The 16,181-nt window shown below is 42.5% G+C and overlaps 1 protein-coding gene across 2 annotated transcripts in view; it reads right to left on the bottom strand.

The window, feature by feature from the left end:
* LOC120793727 (cGMP-inhibited 3',5'-cyclic phosphodiesterase A-like) overlaps nt 1–9,072 on the bottom strand; it is a 73,857-nt gene extending 64,785 nt beyond the window's left edge. For both annotated transcript variants that reach the window (XM_040134046.1, XM_040134047.1), the window contains exon 1: nt 8,146–9,072. In XM_040134046.1, the coding sequence (XP_039989980.1) occupies nt 8,146–9,072 (927 nt within the window). The remainder of the gene's footprint in view (nt 1–8,145) is intronic.
* Nucleotides 9,073–16,181: the final 7,109 nt, after the last annotated feature.

Genomic DNA, 16,181 nt, shown 5'->3' with positions numbered 1-16,181 from the left:
CTCACAAACATGCACACATACACACTCTAGCACACACTTCCCGGGGCGATGTGAGAGTGTCTATTCATTCGGCAGAGGCCAGCTGCACACCTGGTGACAGCCCAGGATGGTGGTGTTGGCTCAGGTCAGGGTGTGGGGGAGAGGAGGGCCAGTGAGGGGAGGGCTGGGTGAATGGGCCCACAGGCCTGTCCTTCAGGGCCTGCTCAACCTGCACATTCCAGTTCATTCAGCAGCGGGGCAAGCGCAGGAATGTCCCCTCATGTAAGGGATCACTGTCTTAAATGTGGGCTCCTCGTGTGATTGAAAAGGCCCTTTAAGAGGATAAATAGAGATGAAAGCCAAACGTGTTGCTTTCAGTTCCCCAAAGTGATGTGCAGCCGTACCGGATATGTACCGGTACCTATTAACCTGCCCGTCCTTTAAAGAGAGAAAACATTGCTTCAGCACTGCACACACGAGTGCTTGTTTGGCACATAGAGCTGGGAATCGAACTTCAGTCCTTTTTATGGCACCCACCTAAATGTGTTGTTACAACAGAGTATCAAAAACTGTCATGTACTGAAAGTTAGCAATGGATTCTTGGCTAAATTTCTTAGTTTAGTTATTCATTGATCAGATAATTACAATTTAAATGGTCATTATTCTTAATATGGACTCTGTTGTATTTAGAGAAATCTCTTGTATGACTACATGTGTTTAGAACTGGGGGTTTGGCTTCTTTTGCAAAATAAAAAAAGGATTTGGCAGAAAACAATGTTCATGTTTCTCAAAGTAAATTATCAACAAAAGTATCAAATTGGTTCTAGTCCACAGCCAAGTATCAAACTGTTGCTTTGGTCAGTTCAGTCATTTCCTGATTTAAAGCATCATTTGATCTGTTTAAGACTGTGTTTTATTTGGGAAAACCTCTTCTATTGCTGCTCATGGGTAGCACTAATGTGGAGGTGGAGTTTGACATACAAAATCCTGTCTGATGTTAGTGATTTAAGCTAGCATAACAATTTCACAACAATTTCATATCATTTAGAGCTGGAATAAGCACTCAAGGTCACCAGAAAGATGCAACTTTTTGTAGCCATTTCCCGCGGTCGCTGTGTTGGGATGGGATGTATAGTTTCTGTTATTCTATTCATAATCAGTTTTTACAAAGTTGCCTGCCATCTGTTTCTGGATTTGCTTAAACATTCCTATCAGACTGCTGAATGTTAGATACTTGAAGTTGACTTTCAAATGCCACACATCTGCACCTAGCCCCTAAAGAAGCCCCCTACCAGCCCCCCCTCTGTAGCTGGCTGTGGTTCGGCAACATCCAACATTTGAGAACTTTGGCTTCTGCAAAACAAAAAAAGGGCTCTATAGAAAAACATTACACATTAAAAAAACATCAATATTTCTCAGAGTAAATGATCAGCAGAGGTATCATTATGGTAACGGTACCGGTAACTCAGGTATCATATTGGCTATGCAAGTGCATCCAGTTCTTCACAAACACACACACACACACACACACACACACACACACACACACACACACACACACACACACACACACACACACACACACACACACACACACACACTCCTCACTCTCTATCTTCGCCTCACACACACAAACACACTTATGCACAAGCACGTGCACCCACATACTGTACGCATATACACATTTGTGCCAGGAACATTCTGTTCACCTCCATCACTGAAATAGTCGGTCTCTTATGCTAACACAGAAAACTTGAGTGACATAATTGCCTAAGTCTAGAACAGACAGCAAGAGAAAGTACAGCGTGTAATCTACCTTTTAACACGCACAAAAAAAAAATCATAATTTGCTTCAGATTCTCCCATTCTACTCAAATAAGAGGCAGTTATTAGGATCCTGAGGTGTTAATATGTGTGCTGTGTGTCAGGACTGGAGGCCTGTGCCTGTCTAGCAGTTCCAGCTGCGCTGGGTTGTGTCTGTGGTTTGAGGCCCTCCGTGTTTCTCAGAGCGGATTCAACCTCTCAGCCTGCAGCAGCTGGCAGCCATCAAGCTGCTGGCAACACACACACACTCGCTTACATGCACACACATGCTCACACAAACGTCCTTCCATAATTTCCATGGTAATCAGTAGGGAGCCAGATCGTGATCGTGCCAGGAGTAGGGAAGAGATGGAAGAGGGGTACTGCACTTAATCCTGGACCTCTGGTTTGGCTAGCTTGGGTGATCAGAGACGCGGGGTAAGAATCAGGATATGAGTTGCTCTTGTTGCTGTAAATGAAGGTAATGAAAGAATTGGACACAGATGGGTGAGCCGTGTAATGTAGAGTTTAAAAGATAATTCCACTTTTTCACAACTTGGAATTTTTTTTTGTAATTTGGCAATCATTGCTGTTGGTAACAGTAACATTGTTCTCGCCCAGTACATTTCTAAGAGCACAGTAACATCACTAAAAAGAGTTCAGATGGGGCAATAAGTAGGAAGTTAGATGATCAGATGGTTTTAAAGGAACAGGTCTACATTTGGGAAATGCGCCCTTTCACTTTCTTGCCGAGAGTTAAATGAGAAGATTGATACCACCCTTGTGTCTGGATGCTAAATACAGCATAAGGCTACAGCCAGCAGCCGATTATCTTAGCTTAGCTTAGTTTAGCGTAAACACTGGAAGCTGTGGGAAACAGCTAGCCTGGCTCTGTCCAAAGTTAGAAAAAAATCCACCAACCAGCAACTCACAATGTCACAATTTATTTTATTATATTATGGCAGATTTATGGCAGATTTTTTAAACATAGGGCAGAGCCAGGCTGCCTGTTTCCTCCTATTTCCAGTCTTTATACTAAGCTAAGCTAATCAGCTGCTGGCTGTCACTTCATATTTACAATACTGATTTGAGAGGGATATCAAACTTCTCATCTAACTAGAATGTGAACTATTCCTTTAAACAAACCCCCTGGTTAGTCAATCTTTTGTAAAGAAGATAAAAGTAAAAGGCAAAAATTATGACCCAAACTGTTGTAATAAGTCATCACAGTTTACATGCGAATTGTTGGTTCAACTTTGACCTAGCATACTTTCTATAGTTTCCCTTGTGAAATGAGGGATCATTGAAGAGGTGTAATTATACACACATCACATAAATTTTGTGGCTTGGAGTAAGTGTGCAGGCATTACTTTTTTAAATGAAGGATGATTGCAAACAGGTAACAGGTGCTCACACTTTTGGTTTTAACCCCAAATTGAGTGGTTTACATAATCTGGCTAAACTGTTGGTTTGTTTACAATCTCTCTCACTGTCTGATTTCTTGCCCCGTCAGACCTTCTTGTAGTGATGTTGTTGTGCTTGCAAATCATAACAAATACTTTGGTAAGCACAATGTTATAATAACAGACTTAACTGATTGCCAAAACTATGAAAATAAAACCCAGGTCGTAATAAACCCAAATTATGCTTTACACAGCTGGGAGCTGGTTATCGCAGAACTGTGCAGAACTTGTCAGTTTGGTGAGACAAAAAAATGTGGGTAAGTAGCTCCTGTTTATGCTGCCACAGACCAAAACTCAGTGTAATGTGGCTTCATGCTGAGTAGCCAACATGGCAGAGGTAACACATACAAATCTGGAGCAAAAGCACGCGAAAAGTTGCTACACTGCATCAGTCAAATGCAAGACTCTTCCACCGTTCAGGGGGGTAAGAGTAAGCCTGCTGTTTTGCCTGGCTACTAAACAAAACCTCGAATGACCTACTTTCATTCCTACCCCAATTCCTCCACCCCTTGCCTCCTCACACACGCACAGCACAGCTAACACACTGGGACTGAATGAGGATTGAAAGTGTGAAGTGGATCGCCCAATCACAAGACACACAACCCCATGCTGATATCAGCTTCCTTTCCAAATGCAAGGGGGAGGCTTTCAATGAGTCCGTTTCTAACCCAGAGGCCAGTCCAATCAAAGGAAAAAAGAGAAAAAAAATGTAAAAAAAAACAACAAAAAAAACATCACCATAAGGCTATGTGTTAAGAATACAAACAGGCTATTTGGGATGAGAGTGCAGAGTGGCCCAGTGGTAAATCACTGCCCTACAGGCTATCAACAACCTCCTCCATCCAAAACACAATTCAATTATGGACGGTGCAGCAAAAATAGAGTAGCAGGAAACATTTACAACAGCAACAGTAATTGTGTTTGGATCCCATTCCACAGGAAGTCATTATCATAGATTTCAAGAATATCTTTATCATCCAAGTTAAGAAAGAATTTCCTCCTCTGGTTGGGATAATATTTGTGTTGGTGTCAGTGAAAGGACAGAGAGCAGAGCGCTGTGGAGAAGGGTGGAGTCATCGACAGAAAAGGGAGGTGCTTCCAACACCTCGCAAAGTGAATCGTCTGAAAAGCACAGGCGACTCAATAATGTCCATCCCCCTCCCTGCCCAATCAGCTCCTGCTCAAACTTTGTAGCTCAGGTAGGTTTCGTTGAAACATTCAATGTGTGCTGACAACATGGCAGACTGTTCGCCTCTGCTTGTGAGGAGAGAAAGTTCCATGACAGCGCTGATGTCTGCAGCAGGAGAGCCTTGGACTCAAATTTCCTTACACGCTGTGAAAAGCGATCCACACCACAAGTCCACACCTCTTCCTCCGGTTCAATATCCCCAGCTGAAATACAGACAAGCCTGTCATTTTGATTAAACCCAAAAAGAAGAACTATCCCACAAAGGCCCGTGCTAACCGCTATCAGATCAGCTGATAATGATTTTCTTTTATTACACCCGTAATGGGAAGAGTGACCCCAGTGTTGCAAAATCCACCTACTTAGTGAGCTGATAGATACTGGCAGCCAATTTGTAATCAAAAGAAGGGCAGATGGCTGTTTATTCTATCCACAGTTGTGCAGATTGAAGTATAGCCCTGGAGCATGGCTTTGGCAAAGCGGCGAAAAGGCAACATGGCAACTTTAAGGCTTGTGAGGAAGAAGAGACAGAGGGATTTCTTTTTGCTCTATTTATTATCTGAATAAACTGTTTTTACACAATGACTATCAATTTAAAGTGCTTTTGTATATGACTCTACAGTTAGTGGGAGAAGCTTCCTGAGAAAAAACAGTGACGTATCTACTGTAATCCTCCATCCAAAGTGACACTATTCTTCAAACACTTTCGATGCACAGCACTAATGCAAACATTGTCAGGGCAACAAAGTGCAGCTCTACCCTTTGTCATGCCTGTCTCACTGCTTCTTTAAAACATCTTAATTCTACTGAACACGGCAAAAGCGCAGGACTGTTAAAACATCACTCAGCCTCTTGAAGTCATCTAACTAATAGGCACTACGTGGACACTTGTGGCCTCATCGCTTCTGTGCAGGAAACCTATATTTGTTCCTCCAGGCAGAGTCAGTTGGACTCTTTATGCTGTCTGACATCTCCCCCCGTTTCCGTCACTGTGTGATGGTTCCACTGTAGCCCCCGAACGTGTGTCTGACCCCCCTTAGGGAGGCCAGAGCCCCGTGTGAGCGAGGTGATGACTAGTGTGGGTCAGCACGGGCTTGTTTACACATTAGAGACCACACAGACAAGACACGGTTAAGACAGCATATGTACGCCATGTGTGTCTCAATTACAGGCAGGCCACGACTGGTCAGCTGCTTAGCACAACCGCCAGAGATGAGCGGGAATGGTAGATCCGGGCTTTTTTTACATAAAACCTGTTATATGCTTAACCTTACTTTCTTATACTGTCAAGACAGTCTGAGCACTGCTTAGACTGTCTTAACGTGCCACAACAAAAACATGTAATAGAGATCATGTCTCAGCAGAGGGCTCCAGTCTGGTCGAGGTGTCAGAGCAGAAGAGAGTCAGAGATGTGGTAAATGTTTGCATCTTTGCATGGTATCGTCTACTTTGTCTGTTCCTTCAATTCTGCTCAGCTTTCACTGGGACATCACTGCAAGAAAAAAAAAAAATCTAAAGCAGACCAAAACATGTTAATTGCAAAAGCTTCATCAATGAGAGCTGCTTATTACTAATGTCTTGATTTTAGTGCCGTTTTTATTGTTCTCTAACTCCATCTCGAATCCCTTTTACTAATGGAGTCCAAACATAAATGTAACGGCATTCATCCTCTTGTGTGTTTTTACACATTTGTGTCATTAAAATAGTGCATCGCTTTAGCTGAAAAGAAGTGATTTTATTACAGCTTGGTTGTCTAATGCCTATGTTCACTCTCACTATAATGAAAATACCACTGTGTGAAGTGGAAAATATAAATATCAGAATTTGCTTTTTTGTTTTCGTTTTTTACTTTCACTTGTATACCGTTTCCATTTTGTTTTTAATGCATGATCACAGTGTGAGATCATAGATGGAAGGTATAACTTCATTATTTGATGCAAAAAAGGATATAAACAACGATGTATACCCAATGTACTGTTTCTTTATATATGTAAATACATTTTTGTAAGACTGAAAAAGTAGGTTTTCCCTTCCATCATTTGCAATGTTGCTCAGATTATTTCACCAGAGTGCGAAATAATCTGCTATCTGTACACATGCTAGTTTATAGCCATACAGTAACTATTCAGTGTAAAGTATATAGCCAGCCATTTTCCAGCTCATCACTCATGAAAAAACAAAGACACATTCTCACTCTATTACTGCAGCAAAGCAATGACTGCATATCAAATTAATAAAGATTGACACTTTAATAAGCCTCAGCTGGCACATCAAACCTAAATCAGAAAAAAGTGTAAACTGTAAAATATCTAAGAGTCTTTTCATATCCAATTTATGCATCTGCATGAGTGTGTGTGTGTGTGTTTGTTTGTGTGTGTGTGTGTGTGTGTTTGAGCCCACAAAGAAAAACAAACAAGCACACTACAACACTAACTAGCCCCGAGAGCTGAGGGCATCTTTCAAGTGGTTGGGCCGACAGTGCAGCCTCTCATCTCCCAGCCCTAACCGCACTCACAGGTCACAACGAGAGCTTTGATCACTCCAGAAATCTGTTTCCCATTCACATGCTCGGGATGCTCATTGATTTTCCATAAGGAGGGCAGAGGAGCTGATATGAGTTTGGCTGAATGAAGCCCCCCGCCCCCCCCCCCCAATCTCCTCTTAACACAGGTATGCATGTGTATCAGTATCAGAGGCGGTTTAAAAGCCAGAACTGCTACATTCCTGGGGTTTTACGGACAGCAAGCCCCGATGAGTGGTGCGGAGCAAGTGGCACTAATGTCCAGGACAGAAAGATGAAAATGCATTTGTCAGTTTTGTGACAGTGCTCGGAGATCATCTGGGGAAAATGTCTGACATAAATAAAAAGGGATGAGATGAATCACTGACATCGTATCCTCAGCTTCCCTTTCTCATCAGCATTTGAAAGCACTGTTTCTAAAATAGCACCCCTTAGCAACAAAATACCAAATTTGGTTCTTAATTTTCAGATGACAGAAGAGAGCTACAACCGCATCTATACTGTATATATCGACAGGGATTAAAAGCATCACCTTGTTCTGGTGGGTCCAACTTTGTCAGAGGAAAATGTGGCAAATTTGGCTTCATTGATTATTTTAGTTCAAGATATAGTATCTTTTTTTTTTTTTTTTTAAAGAAAAAGCAAATCGTGAGGCATTATATAAAGAATGTTACTGTGAAGATAAAGTAGAAAAAAAAATTGTAAATTGCTATAATTCCATGTTTTCTTGCCAATGGCTGCAAACAGCTTTAACAAGTACGGCAAGATCCAAAAAACCAGTCCAAAAATGATCTGTGCAGATCAGAGCAATAAAAACTGATCAAAGATAGATCAAAGCACATCCAGGCAAACTGTAAAATCCACACTGCAGTGTCAAACAATACATCACAACGACTTAAAGTGTAATAATAAGAAGAACAATAATACTGATAATAATAATAATGATGATACTTGTTGTTGTGCACATATCACTTACAGGACATTTTTAAAAGCTCTGTATCCTTCGATATTAATGACCCTGTTTAACATTGATAAAAAAAAGAATACTGAATATTCTAATTAGAGTCCAACAGTCCTCATTTAATTGGCACTGCGCCCCCCTTTCTTCACCTCGCCTCAAACACAATACTCGTCATTGGAAGAAGAAAAACAAGCCAGAAATAGAAAAGTTGAACGGGACAGAAACTTCTTACCTGGTCCCTCTGGATGCATGGCAGAGAGGTCCGGCGATGTGACTTACTGTTGGACTGACTGTGTGCCATGTCTGACGCTATCACAGAACTGGACCTCCTGCGCCTTTTAAATACAGGGATCTCTTCCCTGGCTCCAGTCACGGGGGTGCAGCCCTCCTTGTGTCTCCCTTGGTTGGGAAGGAGCTTGTCAGCATACCTCGCCAGCAGGATGCCCAGCACTCCAACCAGGTACGCTACGTACGGTCTCCAAGTGGCCCTTACTTTGTGCAGCGAGAAGAGTGAAACAGTCCTGATAATGCTGATGAAAACGATCAGAGATATGCCCTGATTCAGACGTGCTACCATGAGTGCGCCGGTGGCCACGCAGACGAGCACGACCACGGCCGCTGTCGTGAATGAAAACAGCCGCTCATCCGTCCCGTCCAGGAGCGACCACGCCGCTGCTTCGCCCAGGTGGCACACGGTGAGGAGGGACAGGGCGGTCTGGATTAGAACCCCACAGCGGATTAAGTACGCGCCGACCCAGAAGAAGGCACATACGAGGGTGAACAATGGCGAAACCACATTCCAGCAAGTTTGCAGCAGCTCCGCCGCGCAGCCTGTAACGAATTGAAGGGGAGGCGATGAATGCGAGAGTCTGTTGTCAGCGCTGCTGCTGCTGCTGCTGCTGGCTTCAGCTTTCCAGTCTGCACATTTGACCAGCAGAGCGAGAAAAACCGAAAGCGACCCCACACACACCGCACTCCGGAGTCTCTGGGAACTCCATATTTTTGTGAACATTAGCCTCACCCACGACTCGTAGTCTCGGTCACGGCACAGTGGGATGACACATGTTTTCACATAACCATTGCGATCCGGTGCGCTGAGGCTTTTTTCACGAGGGCTGCTCTGCGCACCGGTAATGTCAGATTCTGCAGGCATCGCCATCACTCATGGCAGATATGAAGTATGAGGAAGTCTATAATGCATCTATACCGGCGTGGTCATGGGACAGGACACGAGTTAGTGACAAAGCAAACATAATTTATTGTAGGCATAATGAAAAAGTACAGCGAATACACACAGATGCGCGTCCATTTACGCACGGAGATGTGCTGCCACTGAACGCATTCTCTTTGTTTTCCCAGGTGCGGGTTGAGACACTGCTGCCCGAAACAGCGCGGAGGGAGCCTGAATGACAGAGTAGCTCAGATGTTAACCAGATCTAGGGCACAGCTTCTCTGCACACACGCGTCCTGCGTTGCCCTCCTTTGTAGCGCGCCGTCTCTCTGACTTCTGCTGTCATTCTCTTCGCTCTGTGGCTCCACGGCCCGGTCCGTGCAGCAGCGGTCTGTGCAAAACATCGGTCCCGCTCCGCGAGCATTCAGCGGCAAACTGTGCGCTCTGTGTCCATTGTTTGCCTACTTCCCGGTCTCTCCTGAAATGGCAGAGGCTCCCCTTACTTTCGAGGATAAACGCTGCTGAGGAATTTAAGCTGTTTGAGTGAGTCTCCGTCAGGTCAGTGCTCGGCGTTTTGCGGGACAAATCCAGTGTTTGTCACAAGCTCCCCAACCGGCCGTGAGTCTCGGCTCATTCACACCCCCGAGTTCCGACTCCACACAGGGAACAAGCTATTGCAGCAGCAGTGAAACCCCCAAATCCTTCCACAGCCAGCCCAGCAGGCGTTGTCCTCACTCCTCACTAGATCTGACTTGTGTTTAGATTTTTTTTCTGTCATTACAATTTTTGAATACCTTATCTTTTGTGTGTGTATACACACACACACACACACACATATATATATATATATACATATACACATATACATTCTTCTGTTTTTTTTTCTCAGTTAAACTGCTTTTGTATGTAATGAGGTCGACAGGTTGACCTATATTATCCTAGTGAGTTCCTATGGTGCATTTAGGAACAAATATTTCAGGCCATGTTTTATCTCAATGGTTGCATTTTGATTTGTGGTTTTGGTGTTATATTTTTGTAAGGTTACCAAGTCAACCCGAGGGCTTCAAACCGCTTTGACATGAGTTCATTTTTAATTGAGGAGAAGTGTCCATATGCTGACGAGACGAACGGGAGCTCTGCGGGCAAAACTGTTTTGCAGGGAAATTCCCAGAATAGTCCTGTGGTTGCCCTCCAGCTTGACTCCTTATGCCCCCACTCCACCAGGTCATTGAAATATTCATCCCACTTTAAGTGTCACTGATGATGTGTTGCGTCAGAGTAGCAGGTTTCCATAAATGTTTCAGCACGCAGCTCTTCCGTGTGCATAAGTACATGTGTTCACATTTCAGGAGGCACACGTGTGTACCTTCAGATATGCATGTAATGCTCTCATGGGATCACATCCTCTCACATAAGGTAGATATATGCACCATATGAAAATATATAGACCTCTACATCTAAGCAAGCAAATGTACTCTCACTCAAGTTTGCTGATGCACCTACGAAGAGGCTGGCGTACAAACTACATGTAGTTGGTCTCTGTCTCTTTCTCAACTACGCAACTTTGCTTTCTCTCTCTCTCTCCCTCTCACTCTCTTTCTCTCTCTCTCTCTCTCACACACACACACACACACACATACACACACACACACACACACACACACCTTTGTACTGTACATTTAACCCTGAAGCTTTATGGTCTTCTCACAGCATCCAAATGAAAACAGAGCGTTGTCTTTTAGAAATGCTGTCATGCCATGCTCTTGTGGTTGCAACCCCATGTCCTTCATTAATTTATAGAAATCCTGCAGTGTTCTATACAGAGAAGCAGAATAATTAGCAGGACTCGTGGCTTTGATGCTGATGAAATCTTGGCTTTTTTTAAATTCCCCTCAGTCCTTTCTCTACCTGTGCCAATTCCCCCAGATTGAGACGGGTCAGCACGACTCTTTCTATCCATTGGTGTAGACAGAGTCCTGTGTATCTCTTGTCAGTTGTGATTAGCGGAAGGCAGGGGAGGAGAAGAAGCGCTAACAGGGAGCGATAGGAGCCTGAGGAGGCCGGGTCCTGTCCATCATCTCTCAGCACATGCTCACTGAGTGCCAGACAGTCCTTTCAATGCAGTGTATCACACGGGACAGCTGCTGGCTTCAAGTGTGTGCAGATTTCTTCAACAACATCTGTTTTTTTTTTTTTTTTTACTTTATCAGAGCCCACAGGTAATTTTTCTTTGGGAGAGTTGAAACAATACTGCTTCATCTGAGTGGTTTATTTCATGGGTGACAGGAACAGAAACATTCCCTCTTCACAAACTGTAGATAACAGTATGACAAAAGAGAGAGGAGCTGAGGTTGGCCAGAAAACAGGGATATACAAGCATTTGTTTTACCTGTAGGATATGGTGGTGCGCTCATGTTGTGAAATTGTTGGTCCTCTTTTAGATTTCAGAGGCAAATCCATCATGTAAGGAGCAAAATGTTGTCCGTAATAACTGTTAATGTGTGTGGTAATGTAATGATTCAGATTATACACTGGAAAACAAGAGAAACACTACAGTTATGCCAGATGTGGAATAGCTGGAACAACACTGTGCTATCAAAAGTGAAAGCCACCAGCTGGCCTTTTTTTCCTGCAAATTGTCAAAGGCCAGGAAGAAAGGAACTCATCATAACCTGCATAATCCCCAATGGAAAGTATCACTTTTTGGTTCAGATGTAGTTTGTGGCAGATGAAGATGAATAACGTTAGTCCTCAGCAGCCACAATACCCAGCATTTCAGGACAAGATCATTGCAAAATTTTCCTGTCCGTGTGTTCTACAAACATGTCTAGAGGCCATTCTGAATTATTTTAACGACTTGGGAATACACACGTAACAGACTTACCCTATTTGGCAATACCACGGTCCATTGTAAAAGAGGAATCTTTTATGAGAAGCAATTCATCAGACATCTGGTTTGGATGTTGCATGGGGGGCAGTCATCTGCTGTGACCTCGCTCAGACCTGTGCTGGCCTCTGGGGCTGCAAATGACAGGTCTGATGTATACTCAGGAAGTGTGAATGTCCAAAGGCTGGTTTCCTGTAGAGTTGTTTACCAGTAAATCACTTCACCCTGCGGCCGCCTATACTCTGCTCATATCAAAATGACAACAAAGTGATGACATACCTCTCACTTGATTTACACTTCAGGCAAATGTGGTTGCACATAGATTTCAGTAATCTTAAATATAACTAAATATCAAGAGCAGCTGTCTGTCTGCTGTCTTATCACACTTTGACAAGAAGTCTAATGAGACAAAAAGCAGATTGAGCTTTCGAATGTTAGACTTCCTATACACTATATACATTATCATATAGATTATACATCAAATGCAGTGTGATTCAGATTTGAAAGACTAAGGAACAGAAGAAAAAAGAGGAGCGAGCAGCTGAATGGAGTGATGGAAACAAGTTTACATTGTGTTTGGCACTTGTGTTCACAGAGAAAGATCCACTGCAGCGTGTTTACCAGCCCTCATGGGCAACGGTCGGCTCATGGCCAAGTTTCCACTGAGATGCTGTGGACACAGATCTCCACACACACACACACACACACACGCACACACACACACATACAAATGCCACCACCATCGTATACACAAACATGCACGTGCACAAGCTTCCTGACACAGTCATTTATCTGCCCGTGTGTGTGTACACACAGTTGCACAAGTGCCCACAGAACAGGGATCTCCTTGGCTGGGCACCCGAGGAATCAATAAGCTTCCTTTTTCTTTAGAAACATGCATCTGACCTGACATTGTTGCCCAGTCTGTAATTAGTCCGTGCTATCTAGTATTACACAATCAGAGCAAAAATGGAGCAGGAACCTACAGCAGAGCCAACTGCATTATGTATGAGTCTGGCTCAATGATTTCAACATCTGCCAAACTGTTCCTGTCAATATTCCAATTTAAATCATGTACAATCCAGGGATTCATAGGAATGAGGGAGCTATAGGACTTAAATGTCTAGATAGATATAAAATACTCTGATGCTGATGAGACAACACTAACCATGCATACTGTAATTCCCCTCTGGTTTTTGATTTCTTTTTTATAAACGATTAGTCTTTTTTTCAAGCAAACTTGCCAAACATTCGATACTCCCAGTTTCTCAAATGTGCAGGATTTGCTTTTCCTTGTCTTACTTTACAGTAAATTGCATATCGTTGGCTTTTGGACTGTTGGTAGTACAATACAAGACAACTTATGAAATCACCTTGGGCTGGAACAGGTGTAACATGCAGTTTTATAGACCACACAAGAGCCCCATTAACAGAGAAAATAATCTGCAGGTTAGCCGATGATGAAAATAATCCACTGTTTAGAGTTCACTACAGTTTACAGTAGATGAGGGCAGGCTCCGACTGCCACCTTCCTTCTCTGCTTGTTGGTAAATAACACTGCTGACTCTCCAGACATGTCAGACTGTAACCTACTGTATCTAGAAGAAGGGTTATAAAATGTCAGACCAAAACAGGTGTCCACATATGGCACATGCACATAGAAACTACAACAGACAAACACACACTGAGGTTTAGCAGATGCATTTTTTGAAAGCCAGCACCAATAAAAATAAGTTTGTTCTCAGACTGCCAATAACTGTTTTGGTTCTGATATTCAGGATCTTGATTGATTGTTGCCCATTTTCATGGCAGAAAAAGACTTCCTCTGAAATTACATTTAACCAGTGGGACAATTTACCTTCTACACCAAAATGATGCTAATTAAATTCTTTTGGCAGCTCCAGATCTGTTTAACCGAAAAGCAAACTGCAACATACGTTTTACTGACTTCAAATTAAAAATGTATTTATAGAAAACATTATTGAACAACTAAAGAAATCAGTGAAATGTGCAGAAAACTGCTTCAGGAGAAATATCTATAATATTGATGGCAGTTATTATATTATGTAAAAGGTCAAACTGGCTGCATATTTGTCTAATCATAACATATTCATATAGTCAGAGTTGGAATGTAACTAAGTATGTTTACCCAGGTGCTGTACTTAAGTGTAGCGGTTGTACCTTAGGAGAGTATTTCTAAGCTACTTTTTACTTTTTTTTTCCATTTTGACCAACTACAGCAAAAACATGTGCCTATATATTAATGCATTGGTAATAATAATATTCTAATGATATAATATATAACAGTATAACACTCACAGGGGTGCAGGACTTTGGTGTGGATGAATCTGGTATTTCTACTGTTGGTTAAGTAATGGATCTTAATATTTTCTCAAACATTATGTATAATATACAATCGTTCATTTGTTATGGACAAAGTTATCGAATAATCTTAATCTGCCTAAAATCCCTGGTGTAATGTTGAGGTAAGATTGTTTTGTGTACCCCCATCATGCATATATTCACAGAATGAGCACACTAAGGGGGCTCAGTTTTTGGAGAACGATGGGGAAGAATATTGGGACTGAATTAGAAGATAGGTACTTAATTCACTGGTGTGGGTGGGAGCGCTGCGGGCAGAGAAAGAGAGAAAGTTGAAACACTGCCTCAGATGAATAATGCAATTCCAAGGTTTGAGTGGGAAAGGAGCCACTCATTTTATTGCATATATATTCAGGGGAGTTAGGAAAGTTGCATATATGAGTTTTGAGTATCTCAGATCAAAGTTTTCAAAGCCTTTTCTGCCACCGCAGCTCGCTCAGACCATGTGGCAGTTAGCTGGCGTGGGATGTGGTGCTTGTCTTAGACACTAGATATCTGCTTGAGCCTGGGATTTATGCTAACCCAGGGAAACTGCAGGAACTTGTATTATACTGTATATCTCTGCCTCTCTTGTTCTGCGGAGTACAGATTTACTTCCCAAGCCTTCTCAAATAATGCAAAATAAAACTGTAGATCATGATTTGACACACCAGGCAGCCCAGCGTAATTGGTCTGTGTTTGTTCAAGACATGCCAGGAATAACATCGGCTGTCCACCTTGTCTGAGAGTTGTCCAGCACACAAAAGTCAGCTTTCATATGGGCATCTGGGCCAGGCGAGAAAAGCCAAGGGAACTGACTGCTCACTTTTATTTTTGTGACGTCAGTTTACATGTTTTCCTAAACATGAGGAATGCTTTTGGGAGCTCAGGCCCAGAAACAGATCCTTAGGCTCTATTCACTTGTCAGGGAAACAGGGGGTCATGGGTAAAGTGCCTCACGGCATCTTTCCAGTCAGGAAAAGGATGAGAGTAATGGACAACCTTTTCCAAAAGCATAATCACAAACAACAATCAAACAAATTGCTATAGACTACAACATACTTCTGCCTTGTTCTGTATGTTTAAATAACTAACCACCTGGAACAACCCTCAAAAGGCATCATCACTGCTGGGAGACACTATGCAGCTCCAGTTTTGTTGATTTTCTTCAGCTGAAGGATCACAAGGAGCTTTATGGGATGATAAAATCCCATAAAACTTGTGCTGATGAAACTCTTTCCAAGCCAACTGGATGAACTCAAAAATGCACGACTGAAATCTAAAAACAAGCCTGCTTTGTCACATTTAGGAGACCTGCATTTTCATTTAGCAGCAAAAAAATGTGATTGATAGATTATTTGAAACCTGTTGAACACACAAATGTACATTTCTAAAGGAATTTTCCCCAGTTTCCATCTGAAGTTAGGAAATTGGCCTAATTTATGCTTCATGGTGTCATTTTTATTCCTTGCAGTGTTCTCAATCCACTGAGGATGGACATAGGGTAAAAAAGTGGGCACCAATCCGATACTCTCCTTATTAAGCTGATCAGGTATCGAACATACATATGTATCACGATCCACATTATTTCGTCAAAGTCAGTATAAAATTCAGTGTTTCTGCTGTCGCTTAAATTCATTCAGTCATGGTTGGCGGCCCACTCAGTAAAGTAGTAAAGCTGCTTCTGATCATTAATCTCTGCTTGTGCGTCACAAAAAATACAACAAGAGAGGGCTTAGGAGGCCTTTACTATGAAACCAAAAGTGCTGACAATCCCATTCAGGGTTAGTTAATGTTACCAAAAACTGGCCCGATGTAGTTTTAGTCCAGAGGTCATTATGAAGCAATG

The sequence above is a fragment of the Xiphias gladius genome, chromosome 8 (assembly GCF_016859285.1).
Source record: "Xiphias gladius isolate SHS-SW01 ecotype Sanya breed wild chromosome 8, ASM1685928v1, whole genome shotgun sequence".
Taxonomy (NCBI): domain Eukaryota; kingdom Metazoa; phylum Chordata; class Actinopteri; order Istiophoriformes; family Xiphiidae; genus Xiphias; species Xiphias gladius.
This window is presented reverse-complemented; position numbering and strand designations above follow the sequence as displayed.